The sequence below is a fragment of the Kogia breviceps genome, chromosome 2 (genome assembly GCF_026419965.1).
Source record: "Kogia breviceps isolate mKogBre1 chromosome 2, mKogBre1 haplotype 1, whole genome shotgun sequence".
Lineage (NCBI taxonomy): Eukaryota > Metazoa > Chordata > Mammalia > Artiodactyla > Physeteridae > Kogia > Kogia breviceps.
Window position 1 is genome coordinate 30,943,615 of NC_081311.1, and position 23,414 is coordinate 30,967,028.

The 23,414-nt window shown below is 38.2% G+C and overlaps 1 protein-coding gene across 1 annotated transcript in view; it reads left to right on the forward strand.

The window, feature by feature from the left end:
• The window catches only part of ARHGAP19 (Rho GTPase activating protein 19), a 53,211-nt gene that overhangs the window by 12,765 nt on the left and 17,032 nt on the right, over window positions 1-23,414 (forward strand). Inside the window, exons 2-6 of the mRNA XM_059054726.2 lie at window positions 5,288-5,553; window positions 6,969-7,049; window positions 8,835-9,044; window positions 11,266-11,492; window positions 13,197-13,283. Coding sequence (XP_058910709.1) covers window positions 5,288-5,553; window positions 6,969-7,049; window positions 8,835-9,044; window positions 11,266-11,492; window positions 13,197-13,283 — 871 coding nt within the window. The remainder of the gene's footprint in view (window positions 1-5,287; window positions 5,554-6,968; window positions 7,050-8,834; window positions 9,045-11,265; window positions 11,493-13,196; window positions 13,284-23,414) is intronic.

A 23,414-nucleotide genomic window follows, 5' to 3' on the forward strand; every position in this document is an offset into this window, starting at 1 on the left:
ATGCCCAGTTGGTTTAACATTAATCAGTGTCACTACATACACAAAATAAAGGAGAAAAATTATATGATTGTCAAAGAATTTTGATGAAATTAAGCACAGACTCATGATAATAAATAAATAACCCTTAACAAACTAAGAATAAGAAGATATTGCCTGAATTTGATAATTTATGCCAAAATGATGGGTGGGGAAAGATACCATTTTTCAATTTTCTTTACCCTGATAACTTCTAAAGTTAAGATTCTGTTCATGTTTATTAGTCATTTAGACCTCTCCTATGAATTGCTTGGTTATATTTTTTGACTAATTTTCTTTGAGTGTATTTTTCTTGTAAATTTTAGGTATATTGATAAATTCTGAATACTAATCCTTTTGTATGCATAACAAATTTTTTTTCAGTTTATGGCTTGTCTTTTATTATTACTTGTAAAGTTTTACATTTACTTGTTATTTATTTATTTATTATGAATGGATAGTATGTTCACATGAGTCAAAAATCCAGAAAATACAAAAACGCATACAGTGAAAAGTTTCTCTCCCACTCCTGTTCTTTCATCCAGTTCCTCTCTCCAGAGGCACTGTGACTTTATTTTGTTTTTTCCGGTACGTGGGCCTCTCACCGCTGTGGCCTCTCCCGCCGCGGAACACAGGCTCCGGGAGCCTGGACCGAGGCACGAACCCGTGTCCCCTGCATCGGCAGGCAGACTCTCAACCGCTGCGCCACCAGGGAAGCCTGTGACTTCATTTTTTGACAACTTTGTTTATAATGTTATTTGTTGAACAGAAATTTAAAATTTTAATGTAGTTAAATGTTTCAATCTTTTCTTTGTGGATTTGTGTGGATTTTATGTCATGTTTAAGAAATCTTTCTTCTGCCTCATCTAATTATTCTTTTTAAAGTTTGACTTTTTTGGAAGGGAATCTAAACAAGAATGGATATATGTACATGTATAACTGGTTCACTTTGCTGTACAGCAGAAACTAACATAACATTGTAAAGCAACTATACTCCTAAAAATTAATTTTAAAAAATTTGGCTTTTCATATTTAGATCTTTATTCTGTCTGGAATTTATTTTATGTGTATGATGTGAGGTAGGGATCACCCTTCCTTTATATTATAAAACTGCTTGTCCTTATACTGTTTATATTGTGTGATTGTTTTGTCTAATACAACTTTCAGTGGGACGGGAGACTATTCTTTTTTTTTTTTTTTTTGCCCAGCCGCTCTGCGGCATGTGGGATCTTCCCGGACCGGGGCACGAACCTGTGTCCCCTGCATCGGCAGGGGACTCTCAACCACTGTGCCACCAGGGAAGCCCGGGAGACTACTTTTGCGTTTCATCTATGTGTTGGCAAATACAATTAACTTGGTCCAGTTTTTAATTTCTGTTTTGTTCCTACTTGCAGATGAGTGCTTAGAGTCCTAATAAGTACTGCCTTTCAGGCCCCATAATGTGCCCTTGTGTCCTCTAACATGTCTGGAATTTGTGTAGGCTGTGATGGGGCAGGGAAAGGAGGGTTTCTTTGTTACAACAAGCAAGGAGAAAGCTTTTTTCCTGTCTCTTCGATTTACCAATGCCTCATCAGAAGCTTTCAGCATTTATGTAAGAAATTAATTTTTTCTTAAACTTGAACAAACTTAGAGTTTGTTTTAAAATTAGATACTGTAGAGGAGGAAGTTGTTTTTGCTTAAAAATAGTATTTTTTTTTTCTTTAGCCCTTCTCTTAAGTTCTTGACCATGTTCTGTGATATTCTCAGCTTTATATTGTGGTACTATGTATTCCATGGAAAGAGATTAGCGGACTTGGTGATATGGGGATAATTAAAAAACATAACCTACTATATCTGTCCTTTCCATCTCTTATCTTTCATTTTACTTCCTTTTTTAACCATTTCTCTCCCTTACTTTTGTACCACATGCTCCACTCAGAAAAAGTGAAGGAGAGGAAAAAAAAAATGAACTAGGTTAAAGAAATTAAAGTGAGGCAAAACAAAAGTGAATGATTATGGGAAGGAAGGGGAGAAAAAGCAGAAGGGGAAAAGAAACTGAGATTGCTTGTTTGTTACTTGTGTTTTAGGACTCCTAAGGTATCTCTTTCTTGTATTCCTTGTGCATAGGTAGGGGCAGCCTTGAACTTATTTATTTTCCTACCTATTCTACCTATTTAGGAGGGAGCAGACCGCAAGGTAGAAAGGATTCTGTTGAGAAACGATGTAGTAGCATTTTGTGCTTCCAGCTCCTTTCTACTTGTCTATTTGATCCAGTTTAGTGCCTGAAGGTCAACTGTGATATAAGTTTTGGAATCTCAACTGAGTCTTACTCTGGATATTAATAAACTAAAGATCTGGAGGTTATATGTACGTATGTGTTTCTACTTTAGGAATATAATGGATGCTATTCATGTACATTTATATGTTAGAATTAATTTGATCTGAATTCTGTTTTTCAAAATTAAAAGGGATGTGACATCCATAAAAGCTTAGATCTGATAAATTATAAGACTCTTTTCGGTGCTAACCCATTTCATGATTTTCTGGCTCTCTCAGTAGAGTAGTAATTTCTCATTGGCAGTGATCATAAGTAATAGTTGTCTATTGACTCTTATTTCTTTTTTTTTTTTTTTTTTCTTTTTTTGTGGTATGTGGGCCTCTCACTGTTGTGGCCTCTCCTGTTGTGGAGCACAGGCTCCAGACGCACAGGCTCAGCGGCCATGGCTCACGGGCCCAGCCGCTCCACGGCATGTGGGATCTTCCCGGACCGGGGCACGAACCCATGTCCCCTGCATCGGCAGGCAGATTCTCAACCACTGCGCCACCAGGGAAGCCCTGACTCTTATTTCTTGACTGAAATAAGCTGACATTTAAAAAAGCCTTTGTCAACGCTTAGGATGAAATTGCTTTTGATTTTATTTGGCTTGTATTATAATCATTTGCCAATGATTATACAGGAAAATTTATACAGGAATTTATACAGGAAAAATAACCTTAGTGTATAAAAAGGCTGAGGAAACAGCATTTTTTAAAAAATTAATGTATTTTATTTATTAATTTTTGGCTGTGTTGGGTTTCTGTTGCTGTGAGCAGGCTTTCTCTAGTTACAGCGAGCGGGGGCTACTCTTCATTGCAGTGGGGGCTTCTCATTGCGGTGGCTTCTCTTGTTGTGGAGCACGGAGCTCAGTAGTTGTGGTTAGCGGGCTCTAGAGCGCAGGCTCAGTAACTCCACAGCATGTGGGATCTTCCGGGACCAGGGCTCGAACCCGTGTCCCCTGCATTGGCAGGCGGATTCTTAACCACTGTGCCACCAGGGAAGCCTGAAACAGCATTTTAAGTTCTCTTTCTTTAATGATTTTTTGGCTTGAGAATACACATTCATAATTTTTAATTTTTATGTAAATTCTTATGTTATCATTTTAGAGAAAAGAAATTTAGTAGCCACCAACTGAAGATTTGGGCTGTTGAATAAAATTGTGTAGTAACTTTTCAAGGAAGTAGAGATGAACTTTGAAATTTACCCATGCCTTGTTTTCATTATACCATGTTAAAAGTGATCCATGTAGGACTTCCCTGGCGGTGCAGTGGTTAACACTCCGCGCTTCCACTGCAGGGGAACTAAGATCCCACATGCCATGTGGTGTGGCCAGAAAAAAAAAAGATCCATGTAGTATTGGCAAAGTGTGTTAAAGATTAGTTATATTTAATGTTTAGAGATATCATTTTTCCTAGAACAGAGCTTTGGCACCTAGGGTGTTGTGGAAACTTTTAAGTTGTGATTGCTTTTATTGTGGGAATGTTTGATTGAGTCAGGTGGATTTCAGCTTTGTCTGACAGATGTGATGACTTGTCCTTTCTGGCTTGTGTTATATTTACTCATTGGTTGTATAATAGATGGCTGTTTATATAATGAAAATTAGAATAAGCCATTAGAGGTGGTTGATAATGGATACAAACAAGTGGTGATATGTCTGCTACAAGAGATGGAACAATACAGTTCTTATATGTAACATGTTAAAATTAGAAAGCAATAGGGAAGAAAATATTTCTGAGAGTCAGAGGAGCTTTGCTAGAAGTATAGCCCAAATAATTTAGGAGTGGAAAACCAGCTAAGATCAGGGGCCAACAGAACATATCTGCTGAGTATTACTCAGTGATAGAAGAGTAAAATTAGAAGCAAAATACAGAATTTTTTCAAGTGCCTTAGAGAGGAAGAACCTGTCTGAGCAAAGTTTGGACTTAGACGATGGGCCAGAGCCATCCAGAATGAAGGATTTTTTTTTTTTTGCACAGGCTCCGGACGCACAGGCCTAGCGGCCATGGCTCACGGGCTTAGTTGCTCCGCGGCATGTGGGATCTTCCCAGACCAGGGCACGAACCCGTGTCTCCTGCATCGGCAGGCGGATTCTCAACCACTGCGCCACCAGGGAAGCCCCAGAATGAAGGATTTTTAAATAAAACCTATTTCTGAACCTTGGCAAGGCTGAATTAATATGTATTTTATGTACCTGTAAGTTCCTTCCATTCTAGTGAAGGCTTTTTGGTTATGAGGAACAGAATCCAAAGCGCCTGGCTCAGTTGAAGGGGACTGATTATAAGGAAACACCTACCTGTGTAGGGACCCAGGAACCAAAGAACCCTAAGGGTAGAGTAAATGTTTTCAAAATGTCTACTATACTGTTTAGATACAGTTTTAGCTCTTCAGTAGTCTCATGCTCACTGTCACGTGGTTTTTTGACTGTGGCATTTGCGACCAGCCTGTGTTACTGTCAGCAGTTAATCACTGGATGGGAAATACCATACAGTGCTGGCTGTACTCCCAGGAAGGCCTTAATTTAATGATTACCCATTGCTGTGTTAGGGGGAACAGCTGCAGGTCTGATGTTTTATAAGAATTTAATGGTAATAGTTTAGGGTTTGACTGTTTTAATAAGGAAAGTTGTCTATGTGACTGCCAGTTCTAATATACTCTTAGACTCAGGAGGCTGTAAGGATCTATATCTTCTTGCAGTGAATGCCTAAAATTAAGAGGCAAATTCAGGTCATATCATAGAGGCTATTTGGTGTCTTTTCTTTAAACTAAAATTCTAAGTATCTAGGTGGATATAACCTAAACAGCAACAAGCCCAAAGTGTCTTCTTTTATGCAGTCAGCAGATTGAGGATTAGTTTTTCAAAAGACCAGTCTGTAGATTAGCCCACAGCAAGAATGAATAATTGTATGGTTGAGAGGGAATGAGAAACACATATTAAAAATGATCCCCTCAAAGATTCTTCTGTTTCATTGTTTTCAGTGATGCCATCTGCAATTTTGTTATCTGCAATGACTCGTCCCTTCGAAGTCAGCCTATTATCTTCAATCCTGACTTTTTTGTGGAGAAACTCCGACATGAGAAACCTGAGGTGTTCACCGAGTTGGTGGTCAGCAATATCACAAGGCTCATCGACTTGCCTGGAACTGAGTTGGCTCAGCTGATGGGAGAAGTGGACCTTAAGTTGCCTGGTGGGGCCGGCCCCACATCAGGATTCTTCCGGTCTCTAATGTCTCTCAAGCGAAAAGGTAGGAGATGTATCTGTGAAGGGGGCAGGTCTCAGCTGCTCCCTGCGCTTCATTCTGAACATCTGCATGTTCATGGACGAGTTTCTATTATTATAAAGCACTTTTTGTCGTTTTTTCATTTACATGAGTAGTAAAACCTTAAGTAATAGTAATAAAAATTATAAAAACGATCTAGATAAATTAAAGCATATATGTCAGTCCCCAAGAGATAACATGATTAGGTTAGGTAATTATCAGGGGCACCTTGATTTTCATGCCCTATTAATACTGTACTAAAATAATATTAAAGATACAAAGTTTCACAGCTGGTGAGTACAGTAAAGAAAGTTTGAACTTTTTTTTTTTTTTGCGGTACGCGGGCCTCTCACTGTTGTGGCCTCTCCCGTTGCGGAGCACAGGCTCTGGACGCACAGGCTCAGCGGCCATGGCTCACAGGCCCAGCCGCTCCGCGACATGTGGGATCTTCCCGGACTGGGGCACGAACCCGTGTCCCCTGCATTGGCAGGCGGACTCTCAACCACTGCGCCACCAGGGAAGCCCCTGAACGTTTTTTTATTGCAGTAGTTCTCAAATGTTTTCATTCCATGGAATGCTTTGATAAGGCAAATACCTATGAGTCACCCAAAAAAAGCCATCTCAGAAATAAGTTATTAGTGATATATATAATAAATTATGACTATTAACACTGCTTTTGATAAGATGTTAAAGAGCTACTATTTTGTTTTTTTATTTTTTTAAAATAAATTTACTATTTAAAATAAATTTATTCTTTATTTTTGGCTGTTTTGGGTCTTCGTTGCAGTGCGCAGGCTTCTCATTGCGGTGGCTTCTCTTGTTGCGGAGCACGGGCTCTAGAGCTCAGGCTTAGTAGTTGTGGCACACGGGCTTAGTTGCTCCATGGCATGTGGGATCTTCCCGGGCCAGGGCTCGAACCCATGTCCCTTGCATTGGCAGGCAGATTCTTAACCACTGAGCCACCAAGGAAGCCCCTGTTTTTTTAAATATTAGGAAATCGTGAGGGCAGCAAAAAAAGTTTAAACATTATAACAGATCAGACCCTATACCAACTCTAGTGGATAACCTGTCATACTCTGACAATCATGGGTCTAAGTTCTATTTTTTGGTTTTTTTTAAGTTACATAACAATATTCTAGGTATTGTTACTTAAATAAGAAGATGGTCTTTGCCTTCAAGGAACCTACCATCTAAGATTAAACTTGCAGAGAGTTCGTTGAGAGTTTTCTGATTACATTTTCTGGTACACTTCCAACTTTAAGGTTTTTGTTTACTGACCCTGTGAAAATACGTGCTAAACTGTAACATAACATACTTGAGGGGTATGCTGATTTTAAGTATTCTGATTTTGTACTATTTGTGGAAAATATAGCCTTGTTCTATTGTATGGTTTTTTTCAGAAAAAGGAGTAATATTTGGATCCCCACTGACAGAGGAAGGCATTGCCCAGATATACCAACTGATTGAATATCTACACAAAAGTAAGACTACTTGAAATTTTATCATTCTTTGTTAATGAAGAATTGTCAGTTTTCTACTGGGAGCTAACATCCTTGAGCTAGCAATTGTTAGGTGACAGTTAACCATCAACAAAGACACTAATCTGATAATTTCAGGTGGTATGTTTTTAAATATATTTCCTTTTAAATTTCATCTCATGTATTGATTTGTTTTATACTCTCAAAGATATATATAAATTAGATAGTGTCTATGAAAGCACAGTTTCCCCTTGACTGAGACATTTCTTCTGGAAGAATACGTTGCTCCTTTATAACATTTACTTTAGGGAGCATAATTTATCTCCAAAGATACTTTTCATCTTTAGAATTCTCTGATTAACATACACTCTTCACTTAATTCCTTTTTCACTTTTTTAGTAGTCATACTGGTTATGTCATTGCTCTAAGTGTTTGGCAGAGCTGAGTGTATATGAAATGGATGGCTTTATGTGATGTCTTGATAAATTTGACACTAATACTTATTTGTCTTATTCTATATGGGACATTGTGCTAGGAGCTAGAGCAGAGCTTGCAAACTGACAGCCTAAGAGTTTAAGTCATCTATATTAATATTTTGTTTGTTTGGCAAAGGATTAAATTAAAAATAAAATTAGTTATCAATCTTTTAAAATGGAAACAGTCCAGGTTTTTAACTTCTTTGGATAATAGGAAATAATAGGAAGATCTAGCATCCTTGGGCCCTGTTGCCACTTGGACACAGTCAGCTGGAGCACAGGTAGGTGCTCCTCAGTTTGTTAGGGTTCCTGTTCATTCATTTACTGTTACCAGCCTGGCCTTGTAGGCATTTGAACTTGGACCCCTGAATTAGGGGGTTATACAAAGAAATATGGACCTAAGTTGAAAACATGAACTCTCATGCTTCCTCCAGGTCAAACCAAAACAGTATGTCTCATCTTTTTTACCCCCTTAGATTAGCTTAGAATATAGGTGGGAGGGAAGAATCGTTTAGTTGGGATGACCCTGAGCTTCTGGGAATCTCTTAGACTGAAAGGTGATCTGATAGGTTAGAGTTTTAATTCCTGGGGCAGTGCAGAGACTCTAGATTCATTTTAGTCTGGGAAACTGTTTACAGGAGCAATGAACCTCCACAGATGAACTCGGCCCCTCCAACAAAGTCTGGGATGACCCACGGGAAGGGGCCTTCAGGGAGATTTGGCTTTCTTCCAACTTATTTTTCAAGCCCATTCTGAGAATTAAGGTTAAATTCAGGGAGTGGCGAGGGATAAGTTAGGAGTTTGGGATTAACATTATACACACTACTATATATAAAATAGATAACCAACAAGGACCTACTGTATAGCACAGGGAACTATACTCAGTATCTTGTAATAACCTATAACGGAAAGAATCTAAAAAAGAATATATATATATATATATGTATATGTATATCTTACTTTGCTGTATACCTAAAACTAACACAACACTGTAAATCAACTATATTTCAACAGAAAATTTTTTAAAAAAAGGTTAAGTTCAGTTTCCAGGTGTGCCTCAGGAGGTTCAGTGACTCCTGGGTGGACCACCTCTCAGTCTGGGAGATCTCTGGGTGCTCAGGGATGTTCAGATATATTTCCTCAGGGGCCAGTAGGTTCTAAACTAATCTGGGAAGAAAGACAGAAACCTCCTTCAAGTTCTTTGTAAAGGGTCTTTGAAGTATAAAGTAGTCTTTTAGATGACTTATTTTAATCATAATTCCTCTTTGTATTTCCTTTTTCATGTCCTCTGTTTCTCTTCCATGCTGAACAGACTTGAGAGTAGAGGGTTTGTTTAGAGTACCAGGGAATAGTGTCCGACAGCAGATTTTAAGGGATGCTCTCAATAATGGAACTGATATCGACTTGGAATCAGGGGAGTTTCACTCAAATGATGTTGCTACCTTGCTGAAGATGTTTCTAGGAGAGTTACCTGAGCCCCTGCTGACACATAAACATTTCCATGTACACCTCAAAATTGCTGGTGAGTATAGGAGGTGAGAAAGAGATGTGAATACATTTCTTTCAATTTAGTAAAGTCATCTGGAATATTCTGTTGTTTGTAACCCACAGCAATGCTTCTGTTAATATTGTTTAAGACATCATGATATTTCTGGGCTCTCTGAATACTCATAAGTATTGGCTAGTTATGGTTGATTTGGTCAAAATTTTTTTTTTGTTGAATAAACTTTGAAGATAAAGTCTGGGTTTTACCTATTTTTGTATTCCTGATGGATCCTAGCATTGTGCTGTGAACATTTTAGTTGCTTAATTAATGTATGCTTTTCACTGGATTGATTGACACACCTGAATCAATTACCCAAATCGGTAGTCACAGTTTTGGTATATTTGCCTTAGTTTGAGGCTTTTGCTAAGTATTAATATGCCTCATTTGAGATCATCTCTACTCTTGGAAATTTGATTCTTAGAAATAATTTTACTTGTTTTCTAAATAGGCAATACATTCACATGAATTAAAATTCAAAATGTTCAAAGAGTATACAGTGAAAAGCCTCTTTCCTACCCCTGTTCCCAGCACTCAGTTTTTCTTCCCAGAGGGAACCAATGCTATTGATTTCTAATGTATCCTTACAGAGATATTTTAGATACTTAGAAACACCTACATATATTCTTTTTCTCTCTTTTTATGTAATGGTAGGGTGTTATACACATGGTTCTGTGGTTTGCTTTCTTCATTTACTGTGTTTTGGAGAATGTTCCATTTTCAGCTCATAAATAGTTTCCTCTTTCTCCTTTATGCTTGTGTGGTAGGGAATTCATTCTTAAATTGCCCAGCTGTTATGCTGTGATAGGCTCTAAGTGCACACAGCATCTACATCCATACTATATTTACTTAGTTTTCTACCCTTGAGTCTTTTACTCTTGCTTCTAATTTTAAGGAAAATAAATAGAAGATTTTTTTCTTTTGAATAATTTTTACTACTTAAAATAAAAACCTAGTTTTGAATTTCTAAAATCTAATAAGATTAGATTTATTTTTAGCACTTTCAGGAACAGTTTAGATTATACAAATGAGAAAATATTACTAGAGTGTTACACAACTTTACAGTTATTTTTGGGGAGAAATAAAGTTGTTGGATATTTGAAAAAGATATGGGAAAATTGATAAGTTCTTTTTATAAGGATTAACATGAAGAATGCTTGTTCTGTTTGCTTTCCTGTTGAGTTTATTTAGTGCAGTATCTGAAACCGCCCCTCCACCACCCCATGATTCACTGTTCTTTGATATCATACTGAGGTGTGGCACAAGTGTATCATTTGGTACCCCTTGCTGATAACTGGGAGGGATTTTTGTATTCAATTTCATATTAACAAGGAACAGTTTCTAGAAGTATTATCTGCCTTTCCTAAACCTGGAATTATTTTTGAAGTTAAACAGTTTCAGCAACACGTTGTTATCATTTTCGGGTCTATATGAATTATACCCAAATGTTTTTCAGTATCTTTTGAAATTCTGATTATCTAGGGGACTGTTTTTAATTGAAAACCTGTGTAGCCTGTTAGGGGAGAAACAATGATTCTGACTCCATAAGGAGCTGCCTGGATCATCCTGTTATCAGGGCATAATTCACTCTCATATTTTTTTAGCAGTAAAATATCTTGGTGAGGAAATGTGAAGGGGGTGGCATTATTAAAGATATGTGTGGACACGTTTTCATTTCTCTTGAGTATATACCTAGGAATGGGATTGCTAAGTCGTATGGTAATTCTATGTTTAACTTTTTGAGGAACTGCCAAACAGTTTTCCAAAGTGGTCACACCATTTTACATTCCCACCAGCAGTGTAGGAGACTTTAATTTTCTCAGCATTCTTGGCAAACAACACTTGTTATTGTCAGTCTTTTTGACTATAGCCACACCTCCGGTTATGAAGTAGTATCTCATTTTGGTTTTGATTTACATTTCTCTGATAGCTAATGATACTGAGTATACAAACGTTTATTGGCCACTTGTATATCTTCTTTGGAGGAATGTTTATTTAAGTCTTTTGCCCATTTTTGATTGGGTTTTTGTCTTTTTATTATTGAGTTTTATTGACATTTTGGTATTATATTTTGCTATAATCTCTATTTATGCATGATTCTTTTTTTTCTTTCTTTGATTATAATAAATATTAGGAGCATTGATTTTTTTTCTTGCTTGTATTTTCTCCCTCCTTTGCAATCATCTCTTTTGTCCTCAAGATTTGATGCAGTTTGATGATAAAGGAAACAAGACCAATGTACCAGATAAAGAGCGGCAAATTGAGGCTCTTCAGTTGCTCTTCCTCATTCTCCCTCCACCCAATCGTAACTTGCTGAAGTTATTGCTTGATCTCCTGTACCAGACAGCAAAGAAACAAGACAAGAATAAGATGTCTGCCTATAACCTTGCCCTTATGTTTGCGCCCCACGTCTTGTGGCCAAAAAATGTAAGTGTTGAGGGGAAAAGGAAAGACTGCTTGATTTTCTTGGGCTGGCCCTTGTCCTATGGCTGTACCTTGGTGAGGTTATCAAGGGTCCAAGGTCTAGTCTTCAGCTTTACAAGTCTAGGAACTTCCTTTATTAGTTCACTTATGAGTTATTACACCTGAGGGGACCAATTCCTGTTAATCTTGCTTATAAGTCAATCTCTTGACAAACCTGATTAGCAATTTATTAGTGGAAATTCTTAGTGGAAAATATAGCTACTAAATAAACTAGAATACTGATTTTGGCTGGTCAGTATAAATTCCTTCTTAACATGAAAGCCTTCTTGGGAAATCAAATTGGTTTCTGAAGATTGAATGGTATAAATTTAGAATAGAGCTGTATGATCTTACAGGATAGTGTCACTGAGCTTTTAGATAAGATGACAGAGAGAGCAATCCTGCCTTGTTGTAACTTTTCTATATCCTATAGATATACTCTCCTTAAATAAAGCTGAATATGCTTATTACTGAGACCATGGCCTTCTTAGTGACTTACACGAGAAGTACATTATCTAAAGGCTTTTGAACTAATTCTTGGCCTGGAAGCACGTAGCTTCATATTCCTGTCCATTCATAAAATAGGTTTTACTGTATGATGGAATTAGGAGTCAGGATAACTGGGTTGGAAGCTGCAAACCTGCTGTTAACTGTGTCCTTTCCTCTTTCTATGCGTAGGCTCCTCCTCTGTAAGCTGGGCATAATAGCACCTTTTCCACTTACCTGACAGGATTGTTGGGAAGGTAATAGAAATAGATGGGATATAGTGACTTATAAAAGATTTTGGGGATTATAGAAAATGAGAAAAGGAAGATAAAGGAGAGAGGTTGTGTGAGACGTTTTACTTAACAAGCAACTAGTGAAAAAATAATATAAAGCTCTGTGCCAGGAAGAGCTTCTGCCCAGAGAAAGGTTGATGAGGGGGAGGTGTGTGAGAAGAAAAAGACACACCGACATTTGTCCATGTTAAGGAGATAAAGCGTCATAGTGAAAGAATTTTAGAACCAGCTCACTGAGACTGAAAAGGAGCGAGTGATCTATGACTGTAAAGAGAAGCATTGACTGTAAAGAGAAGCCTGTGAGAGAGGTCTTAGTATCAGCAAACATTAAGTAACAAAGATACATGTTGAGGATGCCGGCTTTGGGATAGTAGATATGCTGAAGTGCTTTAAAAAAAGGCAGGGGAAACAAGAGAAGGTAATCAGTGACCATCTGACTGCGTTTTTAAGAAACGGATGTCACCTCTGGTATCACTTAGTAGTGACAGTTCTCTTTCATCTTTGGAGAAACTGTAGTTTCTCTAGAGAGCAATGTCCTTGGTGATTGGTATAGATTCCATTCTTCTTTCCCCTATTCCCAGGGTAGATCTTCTTTAGTAACTCTGCATGTATGTCTGATTCTCAGGCAGAATTAGGAAATGAAGATTGGTTCTCAAGGATTTCCTGGTCACTTCAGGGACACATGGTTCTTCCTAGATTATATCATCTCCAGTGGAAACCTGATGAACCAAAAAACCTTTCCAGAATTAAATGTTGTATTAGAGTCAGGTTTCTTGGGGATAGAAACATATGTTTGAAAGAATTAGCTTACTGATAAGTAAATGGGAGTACCTGCCTTCTACCTCCCAGCTTTTCATCTCCCTTTTTTGATTTCTTTTGGTCTGAATAGGTCACTGCAAATGACCTTCAAGAGAATATCACAAAGTTAAACAATGGGATGACTTTTATGATTAAACACTCTCAGAAACTTTTTAAGGTAGGTAACGAATGGGACTTGGGTAGTGACAGGACAAGGAGGATGGAACACGATGGGATCCTGAGAGGGCTATATAGATGACTAGATAAGAAAGGCCCTGACTGGAACTGGAAACCAGATCGGACAGTGGTAAAACTCGGAACAACTAAGGTGGGGAAGAATATGGAGGTACCTAGAAGTTGAGTAGGGCTTCACCCTCTGGGCAATTGGCTCCACGCCCGACTCATCCTTCCTTTTTCATGAAGGACAGCAGATGTTGGAAGCAGAGTACTTTTATCCTGTCTGCTTTCTACCAGTAGAATTTTGACAGCCTCCTTTCATCTTGTATTTATTGTCCTTTTTAGTACAAACTAGCAGTGTGTCTGTCAACATGATTTTCTAAATAACTTAGTGGGTCTCTGTGGATTTTAGTGGGATTCACTCAGTTAGAAGATAAATTTAAAGATAAACCCGGTCTCTTCCTTGGACTCTTGCTGAGAAGGCTGAGGGACAATACCTTTAAGCTTCCTTAGAGGCCTTCTGGTTGGATTGAGAGGATCTGGTAGGCATACCTTTTACTCTTTGAAAGGGCCCTTTGCCTTTGTGTAACTGAATATTCTGACCTTTTAATGTTTCTAAGATTTTTAGCAAAAAAGTTGCATAGTCACATCCTTGGCCTTTTCTTTAGAGTATACTTTCCTGATGGTGAATTTCTTAATTTTAGCATCTTTTGCCATCTGGAAAGGCTGAGAATTTTTAAGACCACTCAGTTTTGGTTCCTTTTTTTGTCTTTCTTCAGTTAAAAAAAAAAGTTGTGCTAAAATACATATGACAACATTTACTATATGTGTACAGGCCAGTGGCATTAATTACATTCATATTATTATGTAAACCATCACCACCATCCATTGCCAGAACTCTTTTCATGTTGCAAAACTGAAACGCTATACCATTAAACATAACTCCCCATTCATCCCTCCCTCTTGGCCCTGGCAACCGCCATTCTACTTTCTGTCTGTACGATTTTGACCACTTTAAGTACGTCATAAACGTGGAATCAATCAATTTCAGTGATTGGCTTATTTCCTTTAGCATAATGTCTTCAAGGTTCATCTATGTTGTAGCATTTGTCAGAATTTCCTTCCTTTTTAAGGCTGACATTTCATTCACTGTATATACCACATTTTGCTTATTCATTCATCTGTTGAGGACACTTGGGTTGCCTCCACATTTAGTTCTTGTGAATAATGCTTCTCTGAACATGGACATACAATATGTCTTCTAGACTCTGTTTTTAATTCTTTTGGGTATATAGTTGGCTCTCTGTATCTGTGGATTCCCTATCCACAGATTCAACCAATGGCAGATTTAAAATATTTGGAAAAAATTATTCTAGAAATTTCCAGAAAGCAAAACTTGAATTTGCTGCACACCGGCAACTATTTATATATCACTTACATTGTATTTACAACTATTTACATAGCATTTACATTGTATTAGGTATTATAAGTAATCTACAGATGATTGAAAGTATACAGGAAGATGTGTATAGGTTATATGCAAATACTGTGCCATTTTATATAAGGGACTTGAGTATCTGTGGATTTTGGTATCCATGGGGAAATCCTGGAACCAGTAACCTTGGATCCTGAGGTATGACTCTATACCCAGAAGTGGAATTGCTGTATCATATGGTAATTCTAACAGAACTGCCATACTGTTTTCCATAGGTGCTGCACCATTTTACCTTCTCACCAACAAGGCACAATGGTTCCCATTACTTTGCATCCTCACCAACACTTGTTATTATGTTTGGGGGATTTTTTTTTTTTTTGATTTGAGTTTTTTAAAAAATAAGTTTATTTATTATTTATTTATTTTTGGCTGTGTTGGGTCTTCATTTCTGTGTGAGGGCTTTCTCTAGTTGCGGCGAGCAGGGACCACTCTTCTTCATGGTGTGCGGACCTCTCACTATCGTGGTCTCTCTTGTTGCGGAGCATAGGCCCCAGACGTGCAGGCTCAGTAGTGGGGATTTTTTTGATTATAGCTGTGTTAATGGTTGTGAGGTGGTAACTCATCGTAGTTTCAATTTGCATTTTCCTAATGATTAGTGATGTGATGTTGAACATCTTTTCATGTGCTTATTGCTTATTTGCATATCTTCTTTGGAGAAATGTCTATTCAAGTCCTTTGCCCGTTTTTTTTTTTTTTGGCTGTACCATGCAGCTTGTGGGATCTTAGTTCCCTGACCAGGGATTGAACCCAGGCCACAGCAGTGAAAGTACCAAGTCCTAACCACTGGACTGGCAGGGAATTCCCGCCCATGTTTGAATTGGATTGTTTGCTTTTTTGTTATTGAGTTGCAGGTGTTCTTTATATATTCTAGATATTAATCCCTTATCAGATTTACGATGTGCAAATATTTCCTCCCATTCTGTGGATTGCCTTTTACCCTGTTGATAGTGTCTTGCTGCATAAAATTTAAAAATTTTTATGAAGTCCCATTTGTCTATTTTTTTCTTTGTTGCCTGTGCCTTTGGTGTCATATGCAAGAAATCATTGCCAAATCCAATGCTGTGAAGACTTTGCCCTTTACTTTCTTTTAAGAGTTTTATTGTTTTACATCTTACATTTATCTATTCTGAGTAATTTTTGTATATGGTATTAGGTAGTGGTCCAGCTTCATCCTTTTGCATGTGGATATCCAGTTTTCCAAACATCATTTGTTGAAAAAACTGTCCTTTCCCCATTGAATAGTCTTGTCACTCTTGTTGAAAATCTGTATATTTGAGGGTTTATCTCTGGACTCTATTTTATTCAGTTGGTCTATATGTTTGTCTTTATGCCAGTACCATACTGTTTTGATTATTGTAGCTTTGTAGTAAGTTTTGAAATAAGGAAATGTAAGTCCTCTAGCATTGTTCTTTTTCAAGACTGTTTTAGCTATTTGGGGTCCCTTGAGATTCCATATGAATTTTAGGATGGATTTTTCTATTTCCTTTTTAAAATATATATATATTTATATATTTATTTGTTTTTGGCTGTGTTGAGTCTTTGTTGCTGTGCATGGGCTTTCTCTAGTTGCAGTGAGTGGGGGCTACTCTTCGTTGCAGTGCGTGGGCTTCTCATTGCGGTGGCTTCTCTTGTTGTGGTGCACAGGCTCTAGGTGCTCGGGCTTCAGTATTTGTGACATGTGGGCTCCATAGTTGAGGCTTGCAGGCTGTAGAGTGCAGGCTCAGTAGTTGTGGTGCATGGGCTTAGTTGCTCCGCGGCATGTGGGATCTTCCGGGACAAGGGCTCGAACGTGTGTCCCCTGCATTGGCAGGCGGATTCTTAACTACTGCACCACCAGGGAAGTCCCTATTTTTCTGTTTCTACAAAAACTGTCATTGGGATTTTGATAGGGATTGCAGTAGATTATTTTGGGTAGTATTGACATTTTAACAGTATTAAGTCTTCCAATCCATGAACAGGGGATGTGTTTCCATTTATTTATGTTGACTTTAATTTTTTTCGGCAATGTTTTGTAGTTTTCATTGTAAAAAGCTTTCATCTCCTTGGTTAAGTTAATTCCTAAGTATTTTATCCTTTTTGATGCTCTTGTAAATGTAATTGTTTTCTTAATTTCCTTTTTGGCTTGTTCATTGTTAGTGTATAGAAATACAACTAATTTTTGTGTGTTGACTTTGTATCCTGCTACTTCGCTGAATTTGTTTATCAGTTCTAACAATTTTTCTTTGAAATCTTTAGAGTTTTCTACATATAAGATCATATCATCTAAGAACAGAGATAATGTTACTCCTTTCCAATTTGGCTGTCTTTTATTTCTTTTTCTTGCCTAGTTGCTCTGGCTAGTTTTGGTTCCTTTTTGTTTAACATAGTTTTTCCTTCAGTTTGTCTCTCTTCTTACTTTATAGTAGCTTGATTCTGCAAGGCCAACAGGAGAGTCTCTCTAGTACGTGCTAACAATATTCAGATGAAGATATATTTTATATATATCTTATATATAATACATATTTTATATACATAATGTATTATAAATGTACATATCATAATTTAATCACAGTTGTGCCATCCCATCACTCTAGCCATATTATATAACCTGATCATCACAGGAGCAACATTCAGTCACCAATATTCTATTGGTTAGAAACAAGTCACAAGTCCATTCACACTCAGGAAGAGGGAATTATGCAGAATGTGAACATGGAGGCCACCCTAGGATTTACCCACTACAGGATGGCAAGTGATCCAAAGTCCAGAGTTTAGAAATGACAGATCAGAATCTTTGATTTAGTAGGCTTTAAAACAAAGGGTCAGGGCTCTATCCGGGGCTTAGGTGCCGAAGTCAAAGATTATGGTCAATTAGAAGTCAAGATCTAGGTAAGTGAATTAGAGCAGTAGACATAGGACAACAGGAGAAAGAATGGTTTTTAATGATGAACAAAGATCTTTCAAACCAGTTCTTTATATACTTCTCATTTATGGGAAGAGCTAGTTCCAAAGCATGGATTTATAGGAATAAGTTGAGAGGAGTTGTGTGTATGGAGAGTGCAGTTAACTGACAGTAGCTGTGAATCAAGGTGGGGAATTTCTAGGTGCAGTTCCTAATAGAACTCTCCTTCTGTTGAGTTCTCTTGTTACCACTGATATGGGATTAACTTTTCATAGACCACCACTCACAAGTTGAAAGAGAGGTGGGTTCTCAGAGATCTCATTGCATCTCATGGTTTCTAGCTTTTCCACCTTCTGATCTGTTTACCTGTAGAGCCCATTCTCTCTTTCCCATTGTCCAGTACAATTCAAATATACAATGAAGTTGTACTTCACTCTGAAAGATTTTTTTAAAGTGACTTATAACAACACAAATTTGTTATCTTACAGTTCTGTAGGTCAGAAGTCTGACGTGAGTCTCACTGGGCTAAAATTAAGGTGTTGGCAGGGATGCAATCCTTTCTGGATGTTCTAGGGGAAAATCTGTTTACTTGCCTTTTCCAGCTTCTAGAGGTTGCCCACATTCCTTGGTTCATAGTCCCCTTCCTCCATCTTCAAGGCTAGCAATGTTGTATCTCTCTGATCCTTCTTCCATAGTGATGTTTCCTTCTAACCACAGGTGGGAAAGGTTCTCTACTTCTAAGGACCCATGTGATTATAGTGGACCTGCCTGGATAGCCTAGTATACTCTCCCCATTGCAAGGTCTTTAACTCAATCACACCAGCAAAGTCCCTTTTACTATGTCAGATAACATATCACTGTGGAGGATCTTGAGAATACAGATTGTACAAACCTTAGAGATAAAACATGAGTACAGTCTTCTAGATGTAATTTGGCTTGGAACAAGTTCTAATTATTAGATTCTTTCAGACATTCTCTATTTTTACTCTTCCTTTCTCTTCCATAGATCCCTCTTTTAGCTCCTCATCCTTGGGGTTTTTATTCTTCTTTGCTATTTACCTTTGTTTCCAGGCTAGTGTGAGCACTCTTTGAGCCTCTGTTTATCTCTAAAGGAGACAAAGAATGTCTTTTTTTTTTTTTTTTTTTTTTTTAAAGGTTTATTTTAGTCTCAGGACTTTTCTCTTTGGATTTGAGTCAGAACCATTGTCCTGTGGGCATCTGCTTTACCACTTTGGCTGAGCAGGTTCTTCCCTGAGTTGTTCCTGGATGAAAAATGGTTGATTGTTCTGTGTGTTCTGTACTTATTCTGAGGTCCTACTTTACTCCAGATTTGTTCTCTTGTGCTTTGTTGTCTTCCTTTTTTTTCTTTTTTTGTTGTGGCCTCTCCCGTTGCGGAGCACAGGCTCTGGACGTGCAGGCTCAGCGGCCATGGCTCACGGGCCCAGCCGCTCTGCGGCATGTGGGATCCTCCTGGACCGGGGCACAAACCCGTGTCCCCTGCATCAGCAGGTGGACTCTCAACCACTGCACCACCAGGGAAGCCCTACTGTTGTCTTCCTTTTTATTTTAGTGAATTAAAAACTTTTATTCATTTATTTATTTAGGCTGCACCGGGTCTTAGTTGCGGCACTCAGGATCTTTGTTGCCGCATGTGGGATCTTTTAGTTGCGGCATGTGGGCTTCTTAGTTGCGGTGTGTGGGTTTCTTAGTTGTAGCATGCGGACTCTTAGTTGCGGCATGCATCCAGGATCTAGTTCCCTGACCAGGGATCAAACCTGGGCCCCCTGCATTGGGAGTGTGGAGTCTTACCCACTGGACCACCAGGGAAGTCCCTTTGTTGTCTTTTTCTTGTTCTCAGGCTTCCTAATCCTCAGATTCTATGTTGCCTCATTCTGTGTTCTTTGAATTTTTTTTCTCTAAAATTATTCCTAACTATTTATAGTTCTATCCTCTACTATTATCAGTCCATCTGACCTAGTCTGGTTTTCTCTCTTTTCAATAGGAGTCACCACATCTTTTCCTAGGGAATTATGATGTATATACAGTTGAGGCCAATTCCCATTTTATCTGGGAAGCCCTGTGAACTGTAAAATACCTCGGACCCTCAGATTTTCATTTAAACCTGTCTGCTTCTGGCTCCCTTTCTGAGTATCCCTTCAGCTCATAGTATCTTTTTGGGGCAGAGGTTTTTTGTTTTGTTTAGTTTTTAAATGAAGTTATAGAATAGGTGATGTGAGCTGTCATATTCTTGTTTGGAGGAAATTTCCTTTGGCTCTGCTTTATAATTTACCAAGGTAAAAGTTAAACTATAGATAGCATAATGTCTTTGTCATGAGACTCTTTTTTGAAAACTTCATTGTGAAGTTTTTCAAAAATAGGGAAAAGTTGAAAGAGTGAAACAAATAACTCTCAGATTCAACAAATGTCACCATTTGCCATATTTGCTTTATGTCTCTCTCTCTCTCTCTCTCTCTCTATATATATATATATATATATATATATATATATATATATATATTTAATTAATTAATTGATTCATTGATTGATTTTTGGCTGCATTGGGTCTTCGTTGCTACGCGCAGGCTTTCTCTAGCTGCATTGAGCGGGGGCTGCTCTTCATTGTGGTGCGTGGGCTCCTCATTGCAGTGGCTTCTCTTGTTGCGGAACATGGGCTCTAGGTGCGTGGGCTCAGTAGTTGCTGCTCACGGGCTCTAGAGTCTAGGCTCAGTAGTTGTGGCGCACAGGCTTACTTGCTCCATGGCATGTGGGATCCTCCTGGTCCAGGACTCAAAACCGCTGCACCACTAGGGAAGTCCTCTATATATTCATGCTTTTTTTTTTTTTTTTGCCTGAACCACTGACATCATGATATTGTGTCCTTTAATACTTAAGCATGCATCTCCTAAGAATATGAATATTCTCCTAATAGTCACAGTATTGTTATCACATCTAAGAAGATTTACAAGAACTTCGTATCAGCTAATATTCAGTTCATATTTAAATTCCCCAGATGTCCTAAGAATGTGTTTCATAGCTGCTTTTTTAAAAAACGTAAACTTGGGGCTTCCCTGGTGGCGCAGTGGTTGAGAGTCCGCCTGCCGATGCAGGGGACGTGGGTTTGTGCCCCGGTCCAGGAAGATTCTACATGCCACGGAGCGGCTGGGCCCGTGAGCCATGGCCGCTGAGCCTGCGCATCTGGAGCCTGTGCTCCGCAACGGGAGAGGCCACAACAGTAAGAGGCCCGCGTACCGCCAAACAAAACAAAACAAAACAAAAAAACTTAAACTTGGATTTTCCTGGTGGCGCAGTGGTTAAGAGTTCACCCGCCAATGCAGGGGACATGGGTTTGAGCCCTGGTCCAGTAAGATCCCACATGCCGCAGAGAACCTAAGCCTGTGTGCCACAACTACTGAGCCTGCACTCTAGAGCCTGCGAGCCATAACTACTGAGCCTGCGTGCCACAATTACTGAAGCCCACGTGCCTAGAGCCTGTGCTCCACAAGAGAAGCCATAGCATTGAGAAGCCTGCACACTGCAACAAAAAGTAGCCGCCACTTGCTGCAACTAGAGAAAGCCCACGCGCCGCAACTAGAGAAAGCCTGCGTGCAGCGACAAAGACCCAATGCAGCCTAAATAAATAAATTTATTTAAAAAAATATAAAAAACATAAACTTGACATATATACACTACCAAATGTAAAATAGATAGCTAGTGGGAAGCAGCCGCATAGCACAGGGAGATCAGCTCGGTGCTTTGTGACTACTTAGAGGGGTGGGATAGGGAGGGTGGGAGAGAGATGCAAGAGGGAGGAGATATGGGGATATATGGATACATATAGCTGATTTACTTTGTTGTATAGCAGAAACTAACACACCATTGTAAAACAATTATGCTCCAATAAAGATGTAAAAAAACAAAACAAAACATAAACTGATCAAGGCTTATGTATTGCTTTTGATTATTATGTCACTTTTAATCTGGAATAATCACTACCCTTTATCTTCATGTCATTGATTTGTTGAAGCATTCAGGCCTATGGTGTTGTAGAATATTCCACATTTTAAATTTGTCTTACTGTTTTTTCAAGGATATTTAACTTGTTTCTTTATCCCTTTCTATGTAGTTCCTATAAACCACAAGTTAGGTTTAGAGGCTTGATTAGATTCAGGTTAAGCATTTTTGGCAAAGATTCATAGGTGATGTTTGTATACATCATATTGCATCACATTAGGAGGCACAGAATGTAGATTGTCTTACTCTCAGTAATGCTAATTTTGCTACTTGCCACATCTCTCAATTATAAAGGTACATTTTCCCCTTTGCAAGTAGTAAGTAACCTGCAGGGCAATTACCTAATATAATGTTTTAGCATCCACTGCTAATCCTGCTGGACAGTATAACTATATTGTGTATCACAAAACAGTGATTTTCTAATTATATTATTAATCTTTATTAGCTGACTTTCTTCTTTGGAGAAGAGCTTTCCTTCTCTCTCTTAGTCTCTTTTTTTATGAGTCTCTGTAGACTCATGGATTTTTAGTTATTCAAAGTGTTAGTCAATTTCAGTTGTTAATTTTGATATTCAAATTGTACCAAATTTGGCCTGTGATAGCCCTTGTAAGCTGCTTCCTGCTGTGTCTTTTTGACAGGACTCCCGTTAGTCTTTGAGTGTTTCCATCCTGGCATAAATGTCCCCAGCTTACTTTATACTTGCTCTGCCCTGGGCCTGGAATCAATTATTTTCTTCAAGGAGCCCTAGTTTCTTCCATTGACACTGGGTATATGTACTGATTGTTTCTTGGGTGTCATTGCTTCTAGGCTCTTTGAGGGCAAGGAAGTAGAATTAAAATTTTTTTAAAAAGAAATCATTAGTTCATATTAGTATTTCCAATTCAGATTTAACACTACAGAGCTTTTTCTTGACTTCTTTTACTTTATATTTGTATAAGTGTAAATTTTTACATTGCAAATTCCAGATTTTAATAGCATTTATATATGTTAGTTGCTTTATCCTACAATATAATAAATTAATTTCAAAATAATACAATTATTACTACTAACAATAAACTTCTGTAAATCTGTTGATGGAAGTTTAGGATTTCCTTACAGTTCCTTTTCCCTTGAATATATCTCACTAAGGTTGTATAGTCAGAATACAGTTTTCAAAACTTAGGTGGAATAATTCCTTTCTCTATGCTTATGTTATCATTAAAAAAAACATTTTTATTTATTATTTGGCCATGCCAGATCTTAGTTATGACACGCGGGAACTTCATTGCAGCATGTGGGATCTTTAGTTGCAGCATGTGAGATCTTTAATTGCGGCATGCGAACTCTTAGTTTCGGCATGTGGGATCTAGTTCGCTGACCAGGGATTGAACCTGGTCCCCTGCATTGGGAGCATGGCGTCTTAGCCACTGGACCACCAGGGAAGTCCCTTTTTTTTTTTTTTTCAATTTGATATACAGATATATTTTGTGCTGTTGTACAGGTTTAGGGTTTGCCTCTTTTTCTTTTGGATTTAATTTTATTTTTTGAACCTGTGGTATATTTATTTATTTATTTATTTATTAACATCTTTATTTGAGTATAACTGTTTTACAATAGTGTGTTAGTTTCTCCTTTACAACAAAGTGAATCAGTTATACATGTACATATGTTCCCATATCTCTTCCCTCTTGTGTCACCCTCCTTCCCACCCCTCTAGGTGGTCACAAAGCACAGAGGTGATCTCCCTGTGCTATGCGGCAGCTTCC